Raw genomic sequence first — 14580 nt, forward strand, 5'->3', positions numbered from 1 at the left:
TAATCCAGTAACACTCCTCTCAACTGCCCAACACAAACAAAGCATAAAGTGTTAGAAATTTTTTCTCAACATGCAAATTGAGATTACAAAGCCCCCTGAGCCTGAACCGTGGAGCTGGCAAGGCAGGTATTGGTGGATCCCATTCTCATTCTCATATGTGGTTGTTTGCACCGTCCAATAATATTTGTCACAGCTTCAACTTCAACCAATCAGGGCATGGCACTTCTTTTTAGGACTTAAGAATCGGATATTAACCAACTTGACGTTGGTCTCCTTGGATCAGGGTAGTAAACAACTAGACACATGGAAATGGAATGGATCATAAATGGCCCCAAAATTTTCATTCATGTATTCTTTTGGAATTTAAATATAAACAAAAGTTTGTGTAAAAAAAAAAAAAGTTAAAATATATTTTTTTTTGAACGTAAAAGTTAAAATATATTTGATCTCCCGAATTACTTGTAAAATCGCACATTTGTTTGTTGCGATTTATACAACAAGGCAAATGCTAAATAGTGTCCCCGGGGCACTTTTTAAGCCCTTAAATAGTAAGTTTTTTATAGAATTTTTATCGGAATGCGTAAAGTCAACGCATTGAAAATTATAGTGTTTAACTTTTTGAATAAAAACTTTCTTTAAATAAAATGCTTAAAGAGTACCCCGAGAGCACTCGTTAGCAAGACCCATACAACAATAATGAAAGGATGGGAATAATAGATCTTGAATGTGAATGTTCAGAAGCAATTTACTTGCAACACTCAATTCAGATGCACGAATCATAAATCTTTATCTCTGAATTTAATAATTAAATAACGAATCTTGTTGTCGTTGCAATGTCATGTTGTTGTCCTATATACGTTATCCAACGAGTTAATTGCCTTTTCAGGTCAGACATTTTATGGAAGTCCCGATATTTCAAAAATCGTGAAGTATCGTGTCCGATACGTATTTGATATTGATATTTGTCTGATATTATCTGATACATGTATCGGAAAAGTATCGGAAATTAATATATATTTTTTTTAAAATATAACTGATGCATGTCAGATACTTCTCCGATACGCGTATCAGAAAAATATCGGACAATTAATGCTCTTTGATGATGAAAACGTAGGAAAGGAGACTGATACAATTCGTATTTTCTCTTAAGTATTGAATGTTAGAGTATGATGTTACCAACTATATATGTCTTTGGGTAATACTTTTTTCTTTTATTTTATAAGCAAATTGTTAGTATATTATATTGTTGTGTTAGTTTTTCTCCTTGTCACCAACTATGTTTTGTTGGAGTATGGTGTTACCAACTATATCAGGACTTGAATCTCTAACTCCTTAACTCTTAGCTCAACTATTTAACCGGTTAAGTTACTCATCTCACTCCCTTTTTTGGATAATACTTAACTTAAGATATGTAATTGTTACTTGTTTGCTCAATTTGAGTAATTTGAATGTTAATTTTTTATTATTATCGATTTTAGTTATGTTTGTATATTGTGCATTTATATATATTTAATTTTAAATTTAATTTTTAAATAACGTATCGCGGCGTATCGTATCAAGAATCGTGTCACGTATCGGTATCGTGTCACGTATCGGGACTTCACAGGACATTTCCTTTCAACTTGAACCATTTTTTTTCTGAAACACCTTCAACTTGAAATTTGGTACAACTAAATCAAAGTTTACAAGATTTCATACACACATAAATAAATAAAAGTATAATACATGGATAAAAAAATCAGCTAAAATAATTTTAATTTTATGATAATTTTTTATCCATAAGTTTCCTGGACACTAATCACCCATTTAGATTAACTTATTTGAGTTTACTAAAATAAGTTTTATAAGACTCTTTTGAAGAACTAATGTAAATACTTATCACAATTTTAATAAGTTTGTTTCAGCTTATTTTTGTAAGTTCACTACTATAAATTATGAAAATAGTTCGTAAGTATATATAAACATAATTTTTTATTTTTTTAATAAATATAGCTTATATCATGATAACATTTGTACTATAAACCACAATTAAGTTTTTATTTTATTTGTACTAAGCTACAATTAAGTTGTTTATCCAAATAAATCATTTTCTTGATAGATAGACAAAATGATAAGTCATTAAAAATTCATATACATAAAATAGAGAGATTGAGATTCAAACTTCGATCTTACGTCCGACCTAATAATTTATGATATTTTTATTATTTGAACCAAGATTTATAGATTATCCAAACAAATCTTAAATGTGAATACATCTGACATTCTATATATCATGCGCATATATTGCGATGTCCAACTAATGACTAATTCAACAAAGTCTAACATATTCTACTAGCATATTTTTTTTCGAAGAAGCTAGCTCACCCAAATTGGCGCCAGAGAGAATCGAACCTCAGACCTTAAGAGGAGCACACTCCTAGGTCTCAAGCCAATACCAATGCACCAACCCAAGTGGGTTTTCTACTGGCATATTATTTATTAATGACTATTTTTTGATGATTTGGTCATGGAGGAATGGGCATGACATTGAAATGTATTTGACATCCACAAAATCTAACATAACCTTAGCCTCCCATTCAATTTGCATAAATAACAAACAACTCATCCTTTTTTTCCATTCATTCATTCATTGCCCACCATCTGTTTGCTATTTTGCCTCACACACAAAACAAGAACAACAACAAAAGTAAAAAAAGAAAACAAAATTCTTCATTTCTTTAATTGATTTTATAGAGAAGAGAAGATAATTAATAATTGAGTTGTGGTGAAGAATTTTGTTGAATTGAAGGGAATAGGAAAACAAAGGACCTTACCTACCCTTCACATTCATCATCATTCTTTCACCAATCTCTTTTTTAATCAATCTTCTCTTCTCTTATTCATTGTTTTTGTAGATCTTGAGGTGTTTTTACTTCACTTACCAACTAGTTAGATCTATTCAATATTTTATTCTATCTTAGACATTAATTATTCCATAGAAGATTTGTTCATTTATCCAAGAGATTTTCATATTCTACAGATATTGTTGTTATTATTATATAGTTTTATTCATTGCCTTATTGTGTTATAAAACCTTATATCATTCATATCTTGGTACCTTCATTCTTCATTGAATGAATATTGCTTAGGTTGTGTTTGTGAAAAGTATTCATAGAGAGAGTTATTAGTATTTGAGCACAAAAGCCATAACATTATTCATTCTTGTGGTTTTCTGCTTAATTTATTCTGATCTTTAGCTTTGTTTTGGGAGGCCCACCATTGGGTTTTGGTGGGCTTTTCATTGAGCCAATAAAAACCCAATCTTTAAAAGGTTTCTAAATTGCTTCATTCAGTATTTTCTTTCCAAAAAGGGAGGGAAAAGTTGTGTCAATTATCATTTGTGTTTCCACTTGTGTTAGCCATTTTTTGTTCCATAATTGGCTATTAAAGCTATATTGCTATCATTTATGCCAAACTCAAACTTTGATCCTTGAAAGATATTGTATCTAATTTTGTAATGCTACTTTACTTTATTACTTGTGTCTCTTTCTTTTTGTTTTTGAAACCATTTCTCCTTCTAAAACCGCTTCCATCTTGGGCAAATGAAGTGAGGTTGATCTCATATTTGTTTCACAAAGATTTGTGTTTGAAATCTATCTCTAGGTTGTTTAGGAAAATACTTGTTTCAAGAATGTCTTTTGTGAAGAGGTCATTTGTTTCAAAAGTAGAGAATGTTGAGGAGGAAGATACAGCGTCGCAGGATTTGTCGGTGTTGGATTTGCCTGACCTTGTGTTGGAATGCATACTTGAAAAGCTACCACCAGATTCACTTTATCAAATGGCTGGTGTTTGCGGTTCTTTGAGGGAGAAATGTGTGAGTGATCATCTTTGGGAGAGACACATGAAACAGAAATGGGGTAGAGTTATTGGTCCAGTTGCTTATAGGGAATGGAAATGGCATGTTGCTTCTAAAAGGAGTTTTGGAAGCCTCAGACATGGTAAGCAAAGGAGTTTGATCAAGTTTATGTCGCTTCGTTGGCCTTTTTCATGGATGAGAATGATGGTGGATGCAGCAAATAATAGTAGTATCAAGAAGCAAAGTAGTTATTTGCCTCCTGATTCATTCATGACTTGGTATCTTGCTCTTGAGAATGGAAATTTCTGGTTTCCTGCTCAAGTCTATAACCGTGAGGTAACTCCTTTGCCCGTTGTCCTATTGAAAATTTAATATATTATATTCTATCATGGTACTCTGTGAATCACTAAATCAAACACAGACACCGAACACAACACTAACACGTACACTGGTAGTACCAGACTGGTACTAGTTTGAACAATGGAAGTAATCGAATGCAATCACATGTGTCCGTGTCGTGTTGATGTCACTGACACATGTTAGATTCCAGACACACACTATATATAATAGAAGACTGTGTTTTCTTTTTATCTCTCTCAAAAGTTGCATTTTTTTATTCTGCAGAATGGCCATGTTGGATTTATGCTATCATGCTATGATGCTGAACTTTGCTATGATCCACACACCGACACCTTCCAAGCAAGGTAACTGATCATGATTCTTGTTAATCATATGTTTTTCTGTAAGGTAACTATGTTGTCATGGTTCATAGAAACAAAAATTATACCAATTTTCTTTTGAAGAGTTTCCATAAGGAAAACGATGGATAAATGTTAATAAAACAAAGATGGATTTAGATTTTGTATTTTGGTCGCCTAATTAGTTGTCCATTGCAGGTATCCTCCACATGGAAGAAGAGCTGTTGCAGTAGAGCATGGCATCCAATGGGATAGGCTAAGAGCACCGCCTGTCGATACTTCTCCACATGATCTTCATATCTCGGAGTGTCTACATGATTTGCATCCTGGTGATCACATAGAGATTCAGTGGAGGAGAAACAAAGATTTTCCTTATGGTTTGTCCCTTTATTCAACATGTTCTTATACTTTTACTTATTGCTTTGGATGGTATAAGGTTAGGTATATTATCAACAAAATGGGATCCAATTATGAGTCTTTGATGAAAATGATTACTTTTAATCTTAATTATGTATTTCCATTTACATATACACTTATTGTGATAGTATTTCTATTAGTAGCTTGATGAGATGCACGTTTATTGCAGGTTGGTGGTATGGTATTGTCGGCCACTTGGAGTCATGTGACGGTAACGCAAATTACTGCCGTTGTCACAAGAGTGGTAAGTTAATGCATATTCCTTTTGAATGTGTGTATTTATCATTCATTTAATTCATGTTTTGTTCCTCCCTTCAAATTAAACCATGTTTAGAGTAAAGTTATCTAGTGGATCTATGCAAGGATATGATTTATTGATTGTTAGATTCAGATGAATTCTGTTTTCTCAGATTCAACTATCAAGACAAATTAGTAGTACCGGTAAGGGATATATTTAAAGAGGGCTTTATAATTAGCGACAGTAGTAATTGATTGAAGATTCGAATACTATTTTATGGCTTATATATTATATTAATGTTTTATACCATTATCGTGTTTTCCATTGTGGAGGTTGCAAAGTGAAAAAATGGCATAAATTTAAAGTTCATCAACAGACCATAATTAGGGCTAGGTTCCTTTCTTGATCATATGTCAAAACTTGGGCCACTAGCTATGCTATATAACATTGGTCCCCCCAGACATATCATGGTCAGGATGTCATGATTCCACCAACATGTTGATAACTTATGTCTCAGTGGATGGATACCTTTATGTGGCCAACTATGTCAAAGAAAAAAATTTCAATATCTTCTATAGTTTTGATATTGGTTCTTAAGGACCAGAATAATACACAACCTCACGATTACCTACTCAGTTTGACATTTCATTTAATAGCAGAACAATAATGCAGGACACTTATTAATGTAAGCATGACAACAGAGTTTTCAGTTTTCACAAAACTTTACATGTTCCATCAGTTGTTGTCATGTTTTTAACAAGTTCTATCAACTATGTGGAGTTTTTGAATGGCCTCTATGATGTTGTGAACATGCACACATACCATAAAAAAAAGTTTCTCATAAAATATTGAAAAGTTACAAATAGGACTGTTAAAAAAACATAGACCGGAACTGAAACAGTTCATAAACTATCTGTAATTCAAACATAGTTTATTTGACACTTGTATTATGTGTTGGTTGCAGACACAGTGGTGCTAGAGTTCAATCAGTACACTACTGATTCGCGTTGGAGGAAGACAACCATATGTAGGAAAGATCACCGGGAAGAGGGAAATGAAGCGGACGGATTTTACGGTGGAGTTAGAAAGATTAAGAGTGAGAGGGAAATTTCCCTTTGGAAAAGCCTTTGGCCTTCTGAAATCTTGGATTAAACAGATCAAAATTTTCCATTTTTGCATTATTTCAAGACTCAAGACTAGTATTCTTATATAGCAGATTCTTCTGCATTAGAGAAAAGGGGGAATAAGATTCTCATTCAGCTGAAGGAGCCTTGAATCTATCCTATTTGCTTTCTCCTTTTTCATTATCACAATTTTTTCCTGGAAAATTTTAGGCTTGTTCATCTGATTTCAATCAATGTAAATTAATTTCTTATGCACTGATGGTATAGAATATTCATTCCACAATATATAGAATGATTAGAATTCATCTAATATTCTCATATTAGTATGCTATGAATTCACATACAAGGAAAATTGTAAAGGCTTTAGTGCATGTTTGGCACCACGCTGAGTTTGATAATATCACGGTGGCATCCTGATGTTGATGATTTTGCCAAACTCGTTGTCAATCCAAATATGCACTTAAAGGGAGAGTGGGAGAGAGGATTGTAAGGAAAATTGATCATACAAGAATTTCTAGACAACTAAAATATAATTCAACAAATCAAATTCTAAAAAAACATTTTCCATCATATGTTTCCTACCCACTACCAGAAAAGATAAAATAAAAACAGAAACATTGTTACACACATGGAATGAATCTAGAATAGCAATTCCATAATTTATTTCAGCTATATTCTACCTAGAAAGGGGGTGACTAAACCACTTCACTTTCCATCCCTCATAATCCAAGCAGAGAAAAGACTTTGACAATGGTTTGTGACATACCAATCTCATTTTGTTAAACTCACCTGATATTTCATCTTTGCTCCATGTGGTTGATTCTGTTGATGTCACAGATTTCATGTCAAGTTTCTTCACCGATGCGTGCTTCCGTAATTCGATATTTTTATCTTCTAGCTTGTGTTGATTACTGGCTTTACCCTTCTTTGAATTCCCAAAGAGAAACTTCTTTATACTTTCTATCTTCTTATTCTTTGTCCAAAAACCACCTCTTTTCTTCTCATCTTTCTTTGTCTCTTTAGCACCATTGGAAACTAAGCTCCTCTTAGGCTCAAACTCAACAAGGCTTGTGTCATTGACAACTTGTCTCACCTGTCTTGCAATCACCAACTCTTTGGACTCGGATACCGTATTTTCTCTTTCTAATGCTTCGTTCAATGGCTCTTCCAGAAGATCAGATAGTAGTTGACCTTTTGGAAGAGCCAATAGAGGTAGTTTTTCAGAAAAATGTGACTGATCATGTTTATGTGACTCCAAATGTCCCACATGTTTGTCACACTTGTTGCCGATGCCTCTCAATGGAGAAAGGGATCTAGTCCTTCGTATACCATGTTGTATATCCTTTGGTTTCTCTCTATCCTCTTCTCTTACCTTCTCCAAAGCCACCTTGAATGGATCAAAGTCATCATCATTCTTCCTCAAACGCATAAACGGAAGCATAAGCATCGATCCTGGAGACTTAGGAGACGTTGCTCTTGAGCTTTGAGTACTATCTCCATTATAAACTAGCCTTGGAGGAAGTTTAAGAGGTGGCATCATTGGCATTACTTTACCCTCACAAAATAGCTCATCAGCAAATGCCATAGTAGGCAGTGAATCCTCACAAAGCCTTTGATGCTGCTCAAACGCTTTCGCCTCTTTTCGGTTTGTCTTAGTGCTCGGATCACTATTATTAAAACGATGACTTGTTTCGAATTCAAACCCATAAATATTGGAGTTTGCATCTTCATATGATCTTGGTGTTGTAGGACCTGTGTGAGAACCATTGTGCTCTATGAATTTGAGTCTACTAGGACTAGTTGGTGCACTATAGTAGAACAAATTTTGGTCTGGATTGCAACTACTTGCACTCATGTAACATAACTCATTAGAAAATGAGATATCCATCATGCTAATTGACACAAAAATAACCTTATGAATTATGATTGCTATTATAAGGTAATGAATGATAGAAGGTGTGGCTAAGTTTTGTGAAGGACTATAACAAAACAATGCTAAGAAAATAGTTTGAGTGTAAGTAAAGGGATATGGATTCATATATATGAGGATATTTTGTTGCCATCCCCTAAAACAATCTTCAAAAGTTTTGCTTAACCAAGATTTAATGCATAGCTTTTGAAGGAGTTTTATTTTGGTATTATGTCACTTTCTATATGTTGGTCTTATTGATGATACATTTTATACATAGTTGTCAAAGGTAAGTTAATGTTTATGGTAACATTGGTAAGCAACTTAATTGATGATGTTTTTGCTTGATTTTTGTGACACTATTGTTGTCATCTTATGATTTCTTAATAAGATGTTAGAGGTTTGCATTATGTACCAATCGCGTGTATAATTTATCTTGTGATACTCTCTCTTTTGTAAGTATCTCATAACATACCAATTGATCATAATAATAATATTTATGTCATGGAGAAAACTATAGTCTCTCCAATGATAAAATTTAGGGTAAATAATCTTTTAATCTATAAGGGTCACGCAGCAACTTTGGTTAATATCTTCATCCCCGTGACACACCAATATTGCCATAGGTCACAATGAGGGAATAAATATAATGGGTGTTGTTAACCTTTGACCATCCTCAGGAGTCTTGACTCTTGAATAAGGGTATATCCAAATACATCCATTGTAATTCTTTATTTTATGATAAATTAACTAGATAAACGGTTAATGTCCGTTTGATCTGCAAAACAACTTTTTGTCTATAGTACAATTATAAAAAAATAAAAATATTTATTTTATATTCAAATATAAAAAATAGGGTATTATCTCTCTATCTCTCTATGGTACAGTTTTGTTATGTCATGCACTGTTCTGTCAAGTACATGCTATTTTGTGAATCAAACACACCCTTATATTTATTTCTACTACGTTTAATGTCTATATTTTATTGTATAACTAGCTAGTATTTTTTTTATCGAGTAACTTAGTGGCTAGAAAGATAAGTCGAATGATCAGAGTTTGAACTTCGACCCACTGCATATATAATTTAATGTCCTTGCCAGCTGAGTTAAACTCACGGGACAACATAATATTCATTTTAATTTAAATATAAACAAAATAATATACACAAAAATCTTGTATCCCTTATATATAATAAAAAAAAAATAGTATTTCAAATTTATATGACAATGTAATTTTCATGTTGTCCCTTACATGTAAGATAAAATTGTAGGACACAGTTCATATATATCAAATTAATTATAAACTTTTTTTGACAATGATATACTATATGCAGTATGGATGCCCATGAATATAATATGTCATATCATATATAAATATGAAAAAGGCATACAAAGTTTGTTTGATGGCCAAAAGAATGGATAGTGACAAATATGATAAGAAAATTGAACAAAGACATAAATAGTAAAAAAAATAAAATTATCAGGTGTTTGATGTGCACTTAATAACTAGGTATAATATTATCTTATCTAGCGTTTAATCTAACGTTAATTGAAAAGGAAAACATGTGGATGACCATTTTCTAACGTTAAAGTTTTTTGAAAAAACTAACAAAAATATCAACATGACAAACAAAATTAAAGTTAAGGATCAATTTATAACGTTAATTAATCAAGGGACTAATATAGAACTAATACATACGTTAAAGGACCAATTGTTCAATTTAGCCTAAACAAAATTATTTGATAAAAAAATAATAATAAATTTTAATTTCATGAGAAAATCCAAGCTCCTCTTTCATCATTGTAATTTTTTTATCAACTTCGTTCAAGATAAGGAGGATCCAATAATTTAGAGTTTAGCCACAAAGTAAATAAAATTTGACCAAAAATTATATTCACAAAAATTAAGCTCGGATTGTTACAAATCATTCTTCTAAAAAAATCTAATTAACCACTTGAGCGCAATAATACTCAAACTCCTCACCACTAGATCAAAGTATCAAACCTAGTGGCTTATTATTTATTTTTTTGGTTCATAGACGAAATGACAAAGTCATTGAAAATTCACACACAAAGTAGAGTGACCGGAGTTCGAACCCCGGTCCTGACGTCCGACACTAGTAATTTTAATATTTCTATCAGTTAAGCTAGGATTTATGGACCCACCTTATATTTATTTAGTAAAAATATTTTTGACGGGAATTAATTTAGATTAAAATTTAGTAATAACCGTAGATATTGACCCAAATTCATTGAATATGAAAATTGGTTCTAAGTTGATTGGACTATATGTTGACTAACATTTATCGACTATGCTAACATTTTAGGAGTATCATTTATTTATTTTAGTTTGTTGATAAATTGACAAATACTAATAAAATTTATACATAATGTAAAATATCGAGCTCGAATTAGAATAAAAATGTTCAATATAACAGAAAAAATACTCCACCCGTAACATTATATAAGTAAAAACACTTTTCTAAATTCATTGCATAACAAATGTATTTGGTCTATATTATAGACTAAATACATTAATTATACAATGAATCTAAAAAAATGATTTTTGCTTATATAGTATTAGTGATGCCATATATTGTTAGTACTTCTTTGATAAAATCTTCGATTCTTCTTTGACAAAATCTATATTGTGAGTTGGACTATTATTGTATTTAGAACATATCAAATGGTGATGATAGTACTTTGAATGTCATATTTTTTTTTTTTACAAATAATTAGAATAATGTGTATTAATTTCCATTTTTATAATATCTCCTTCACTCTCCCCTCATTTAGCTACAATATAAAATGTACTCTCTTTCGTCTTTTTTATAATTTTTTTTATTGTTTAACAGATACTCTCTCCGTTCTTAATTATAAGTAAAACTTACTTTTTAGATTCATTCAATAACTGATGAATCTGGACTGTATTTTAGACCAAATTCATCAGTTATTGATTGAATCTAAAAAGTAAATTTTTCTTATAATTAATAATGGAGGAGTATCAATTAAGAAATGAGAATGGACCAATAATACTAAGAAATTAGTTGCAATTACTAAAATACCCTTTAATATAGTAATATTATCCCATTAATAATTAGTATTGAGACCATGCACCCATCTTAAAAAAAATAAATTTAATAAGGGTTTTACTTTTTGAAGAATAATATTAAATAGAGTTGAATAGCGTGATTTTCAGTTACATTTGAGGTCAAAGTATTATGATGATTTTTTTTTTATGAGATCGGAGGAAGAATAGTTATAAAAAAAAAAACTGAAGGATGAATCTAGAAGGAAAATGACAATCCAATTTAAATTTTCAACAGGTAAGGCCATGTTTCTCATATTCGTGACAACTATAAATATCCTATCTCATTGTTGGTCTCTTCATCATAAAATACATATCCCCAATAATGACAGACAACAAATGTGCTCCCTCGTCTGTCTTCCCAAACTCCATGAATGAATCCTCAGAGACCAATCCTGTGAGATCTTACACAGGTAGCTCCTCTTTCATGGTGGGTGAAAAGAGAGGATATATAGACACATTGGTGGTGCCAACACAATCACATATATCACCCTCTTCTAATAGGCTTGTTGACCCCCCTCAAGAGTCATCTGAGGACATTATCACACCGTCCTCCAAAAAACCTAGGGGTAGACCCTTAGGCTCTAAGAATAGGCCCAAAGCACCCCCTGCCCCCCTCACAAAAATTGCTTCCTTTGAAATCCCTGCAGGAATGGATATTGTGGGAATTTTAATCAACTATGCTAGGCAACAAAAGTGTGGCATAACAGTGGTGAGCGGTTTTGGTCTTATCTCCAGTGTTACCTTTCTTGATCCGGTATCTCGTACCCCAACTTTTCCCGTTGTAGGACCGTTCCATATGACATCTATGTTTGGAACATATGTAAATCCCAATTGTCATAGTGTTTCTCCTAGATTCATCAAACATCCAATATGTTCCTATTTTTCCATTTGCCTTGTTGGAAATGGTGCAGATGTTTATGGTGGAATTGTCGGGGGACAGGTTATTACTGCTGGTGTTGTTTCGATTACAACCTCTCTTTTTAGGACACCTGAGATCCATCAGGCAGTCTCTGTCAATGGTGGTGTCTTCAACAATGTTGTTCCTTTTGCACCTCAACTTAACAACAACAACATTGTCGTTGATGTGCCAAACTTCAATGTTGTAGATGTCGATTCAACTCAGCCAAATCATCAAATGTCCCCTCATCATCTTCCTAACGATGATAATGTAATGAAGTGGAACCATTCCACTCACACTAATTTGATCCATCGGGCATTCTCTTCAAATGGTGGTGTCATCAACAATGTTAGTCCTATTGCATCTCAACCTAACAACAATGACATTGTCGTTGATGTGTCAAACTTCAATGTTGTAGATGTTGATTCAACTCAGCCAAATCATCAAATGCCCCCTCATCATCTTCCTAACGATGATAATGTGATGCAGTGGAACCATTCCACTCACACTAATTTGATCCATCGGGTAATCTCTTCAAATGGTGGTGTCATCAACAATGTTAGTCCTATTGCACCTCAACCTAACAACAATGACATTGTCGTTGATGTGCCAAACTTCAATGTTGTAGATGATGATTCAACTCAGCCAAATCACCAAATGCCACGTCATCATCTTCCTTACGATGATAATATGATGCAGTGGAACCATTCAACACACACTAATGTGATCCCTCAAGTATTCTCCGGTAATGGTGGTCTCATCAACAATTTTGGTCCTATTGCACCTCAACCAAACAACAACATTGTCGTTGATGTGCCAAAATTCAATGTTGTAGATGTTAATTCAACTCAACCAAATCACCAAATGCCCCCTTATCATCTTCTCAACGATGATAATTTGATGCAGAGAAACCATTCCACTCACACTAATGCGATCCATCAGGTAGTCACTGCCAATGGTGTTGTCATCAACAATGTTGGTCCTATTGCACCTCAACCTAACAACAACAACATTGTCGTTGATGTGCCAAACTTCAATGTTGTAGATGTCGAATCAACTCAGCCAAATCACCAAATGTTCCCTTATTATCTTCATGACGATGACAATGTGATGCAATGGAACCATCCCACTCACTAAATAGCTACTAGATAGCTATAAACTCTTATGTATTTCCCTTTGTTGTTTTTCGAGTCGTTTCAAATTTTGAATTAAATAAACTTAATTTCTTGTTTTTATGTCTTATTAAAGAGTTAGTAGGGGAAATTTTTTTTAAAAAATTATTGGTTGCTGAATTTTATGTGTCCGAAAAGTCGTATACCAAATGTTTTCATATATTAATCAAATATTTTTATATGCATTAATTGAGTAGTCAAAGTTTTTTTTTTTGGGGTATAATGAGTTGTCAAAGTTCTAAGCATACAAAACATGAATTGTGGCAAAAGATTCAAATTACTATGGTTGATTTTTAGCTGGTCTTGTGTATGTGTGTAGCGCCCAATCTCTGATCAAGAAGAAAGAACAGAAACATAAAAAACAATAAAACAAACATTACGTAAAAAATAGTACATACAAATAAAAACACAGAACCGTCAAAGCAGCAGACAACCACTAAACTCGAAAACACTGGCACACACCATCACATCCAACAACCCCGAACAAAGAAGCATGAGCAAGGGATACGAAGGCCACCAGTACCAATGATTGAAACGGATCAGCAACGGCACAAAGTTAGGTTCGAAACACCAACAACCACTGCCGAAAGAGAGGCAGCTGCAGCGGCGCGAAACTAGACTGAAACACCAGAAGTACAACAATGCGAGCGGAGGCAATCAGAACTGACCACCACGGCGGCGCCGACGGTGGTTGAAAGACCCAAAACGGGACAACTACTTCAAAACAGGAAAAGGGTGGTGCGGTCGTGAGGGGCTAGTGCACCACCGATAAGGATTCTACATTGTGAGGGAACAGTTGGATTTGAGGGAGGAGAAGACGAGTGTTGGTGTTGGACGGTTAAGGGTTGATGATAGTCAATTATATGATATTTTTAGTAGTAATTTAGGTTAGTTTTAATAGCAATTGAAGCCCATAAGCAAGCAAATACCTGAAAAAGTGAAGTTACTTGGCCCAGAAGCAAGAAAAGTGGAAAAAACATAAAAAAGGGCAAAAACGTAATAAACAGCGCAAGCCATCGTACCTACGATGTGATCCAGCGCGACGCAATGAAAATGCGGTTGAAATTGAAGAAAATCTGCAACAAATCTTTCCATCATACCACATTGACATATCATCGCGGCACGATAAAGGCGGTTGAAGAAAAATAGAAAATCTGGAGTAAATCTTCCATCGTTCCACGATATGATCCTTTGTGGCC

At 33.4% G+C, this 14580-nt stretch overlaps 1 protein-coding gene across 1 annotated transcript; it reads left to right on the forward strand.

Annotated features, from left to right (window-relative positions):
- The first annotated feature begins 2483 nt into the window (after positions 1–2483).
- LOC123920459 (F-box protein At2g26850-like) lies at positions 2484–6622 on the forward strand. Its single transcript, XM_045972711.1, has 5 exons — positions 2484–4171; positions 4460–4539; positions 4732–4910; positions 5120–5194; positions 6153–6622. The coding sequence occupies exons 1-5, from the start codon at positions 3497–3499 to the stop codon at positions 6338–6340; spliced, it is 1197 nt and encodes a 398-aa protein (XP_045828667.1). The 5' UTR covers positions 2484–3496; the 3' UTR covers positions 6341–6622.
- Positions 6623–14580: the final 7958 nt, after the last annotated feature.

Source organism: Trifolium pratense, linkage group LG4, assembly GCF_020283565.1.
Source record: "Trifolium pratense cultivar HEN17-A07 linkage group LG4, ARS_RC_1.1, whole genome shotgun sequence".
Taxonomy (NCBI): Eukaryota; Viridiplantae; Streptophyta; class Magnoliopsida; order Fabales; family Fabaceae; genus Trifolium; species Trifolium pratense.

Excerpts from the sequence above, each read along its gene's own strand:
- LOC123920459 (XM_045972711.1), top strand. The coding sequence starts at position 3,497 with ATGCTACTTTACTTTATTACTTGTGTCTCTTTCTTTTTGTTTTTGAAA. Across the intron at positions 4,172-4,459 it reads CTCAAGTCTATAACCGTGAG|AATGGCCATGTTGGATTTAT; the intron begins GTAACTCCTTTG and ends TTTATTCTGCAG. Across the intron at positions 4,911-5,119 it reads AAACAAAGATTTTCCTTATG|GTTGGTGGTATGGTATTGTC; the intron begins GTTTGTCCCTTT and ends CGTTTATTGCAG.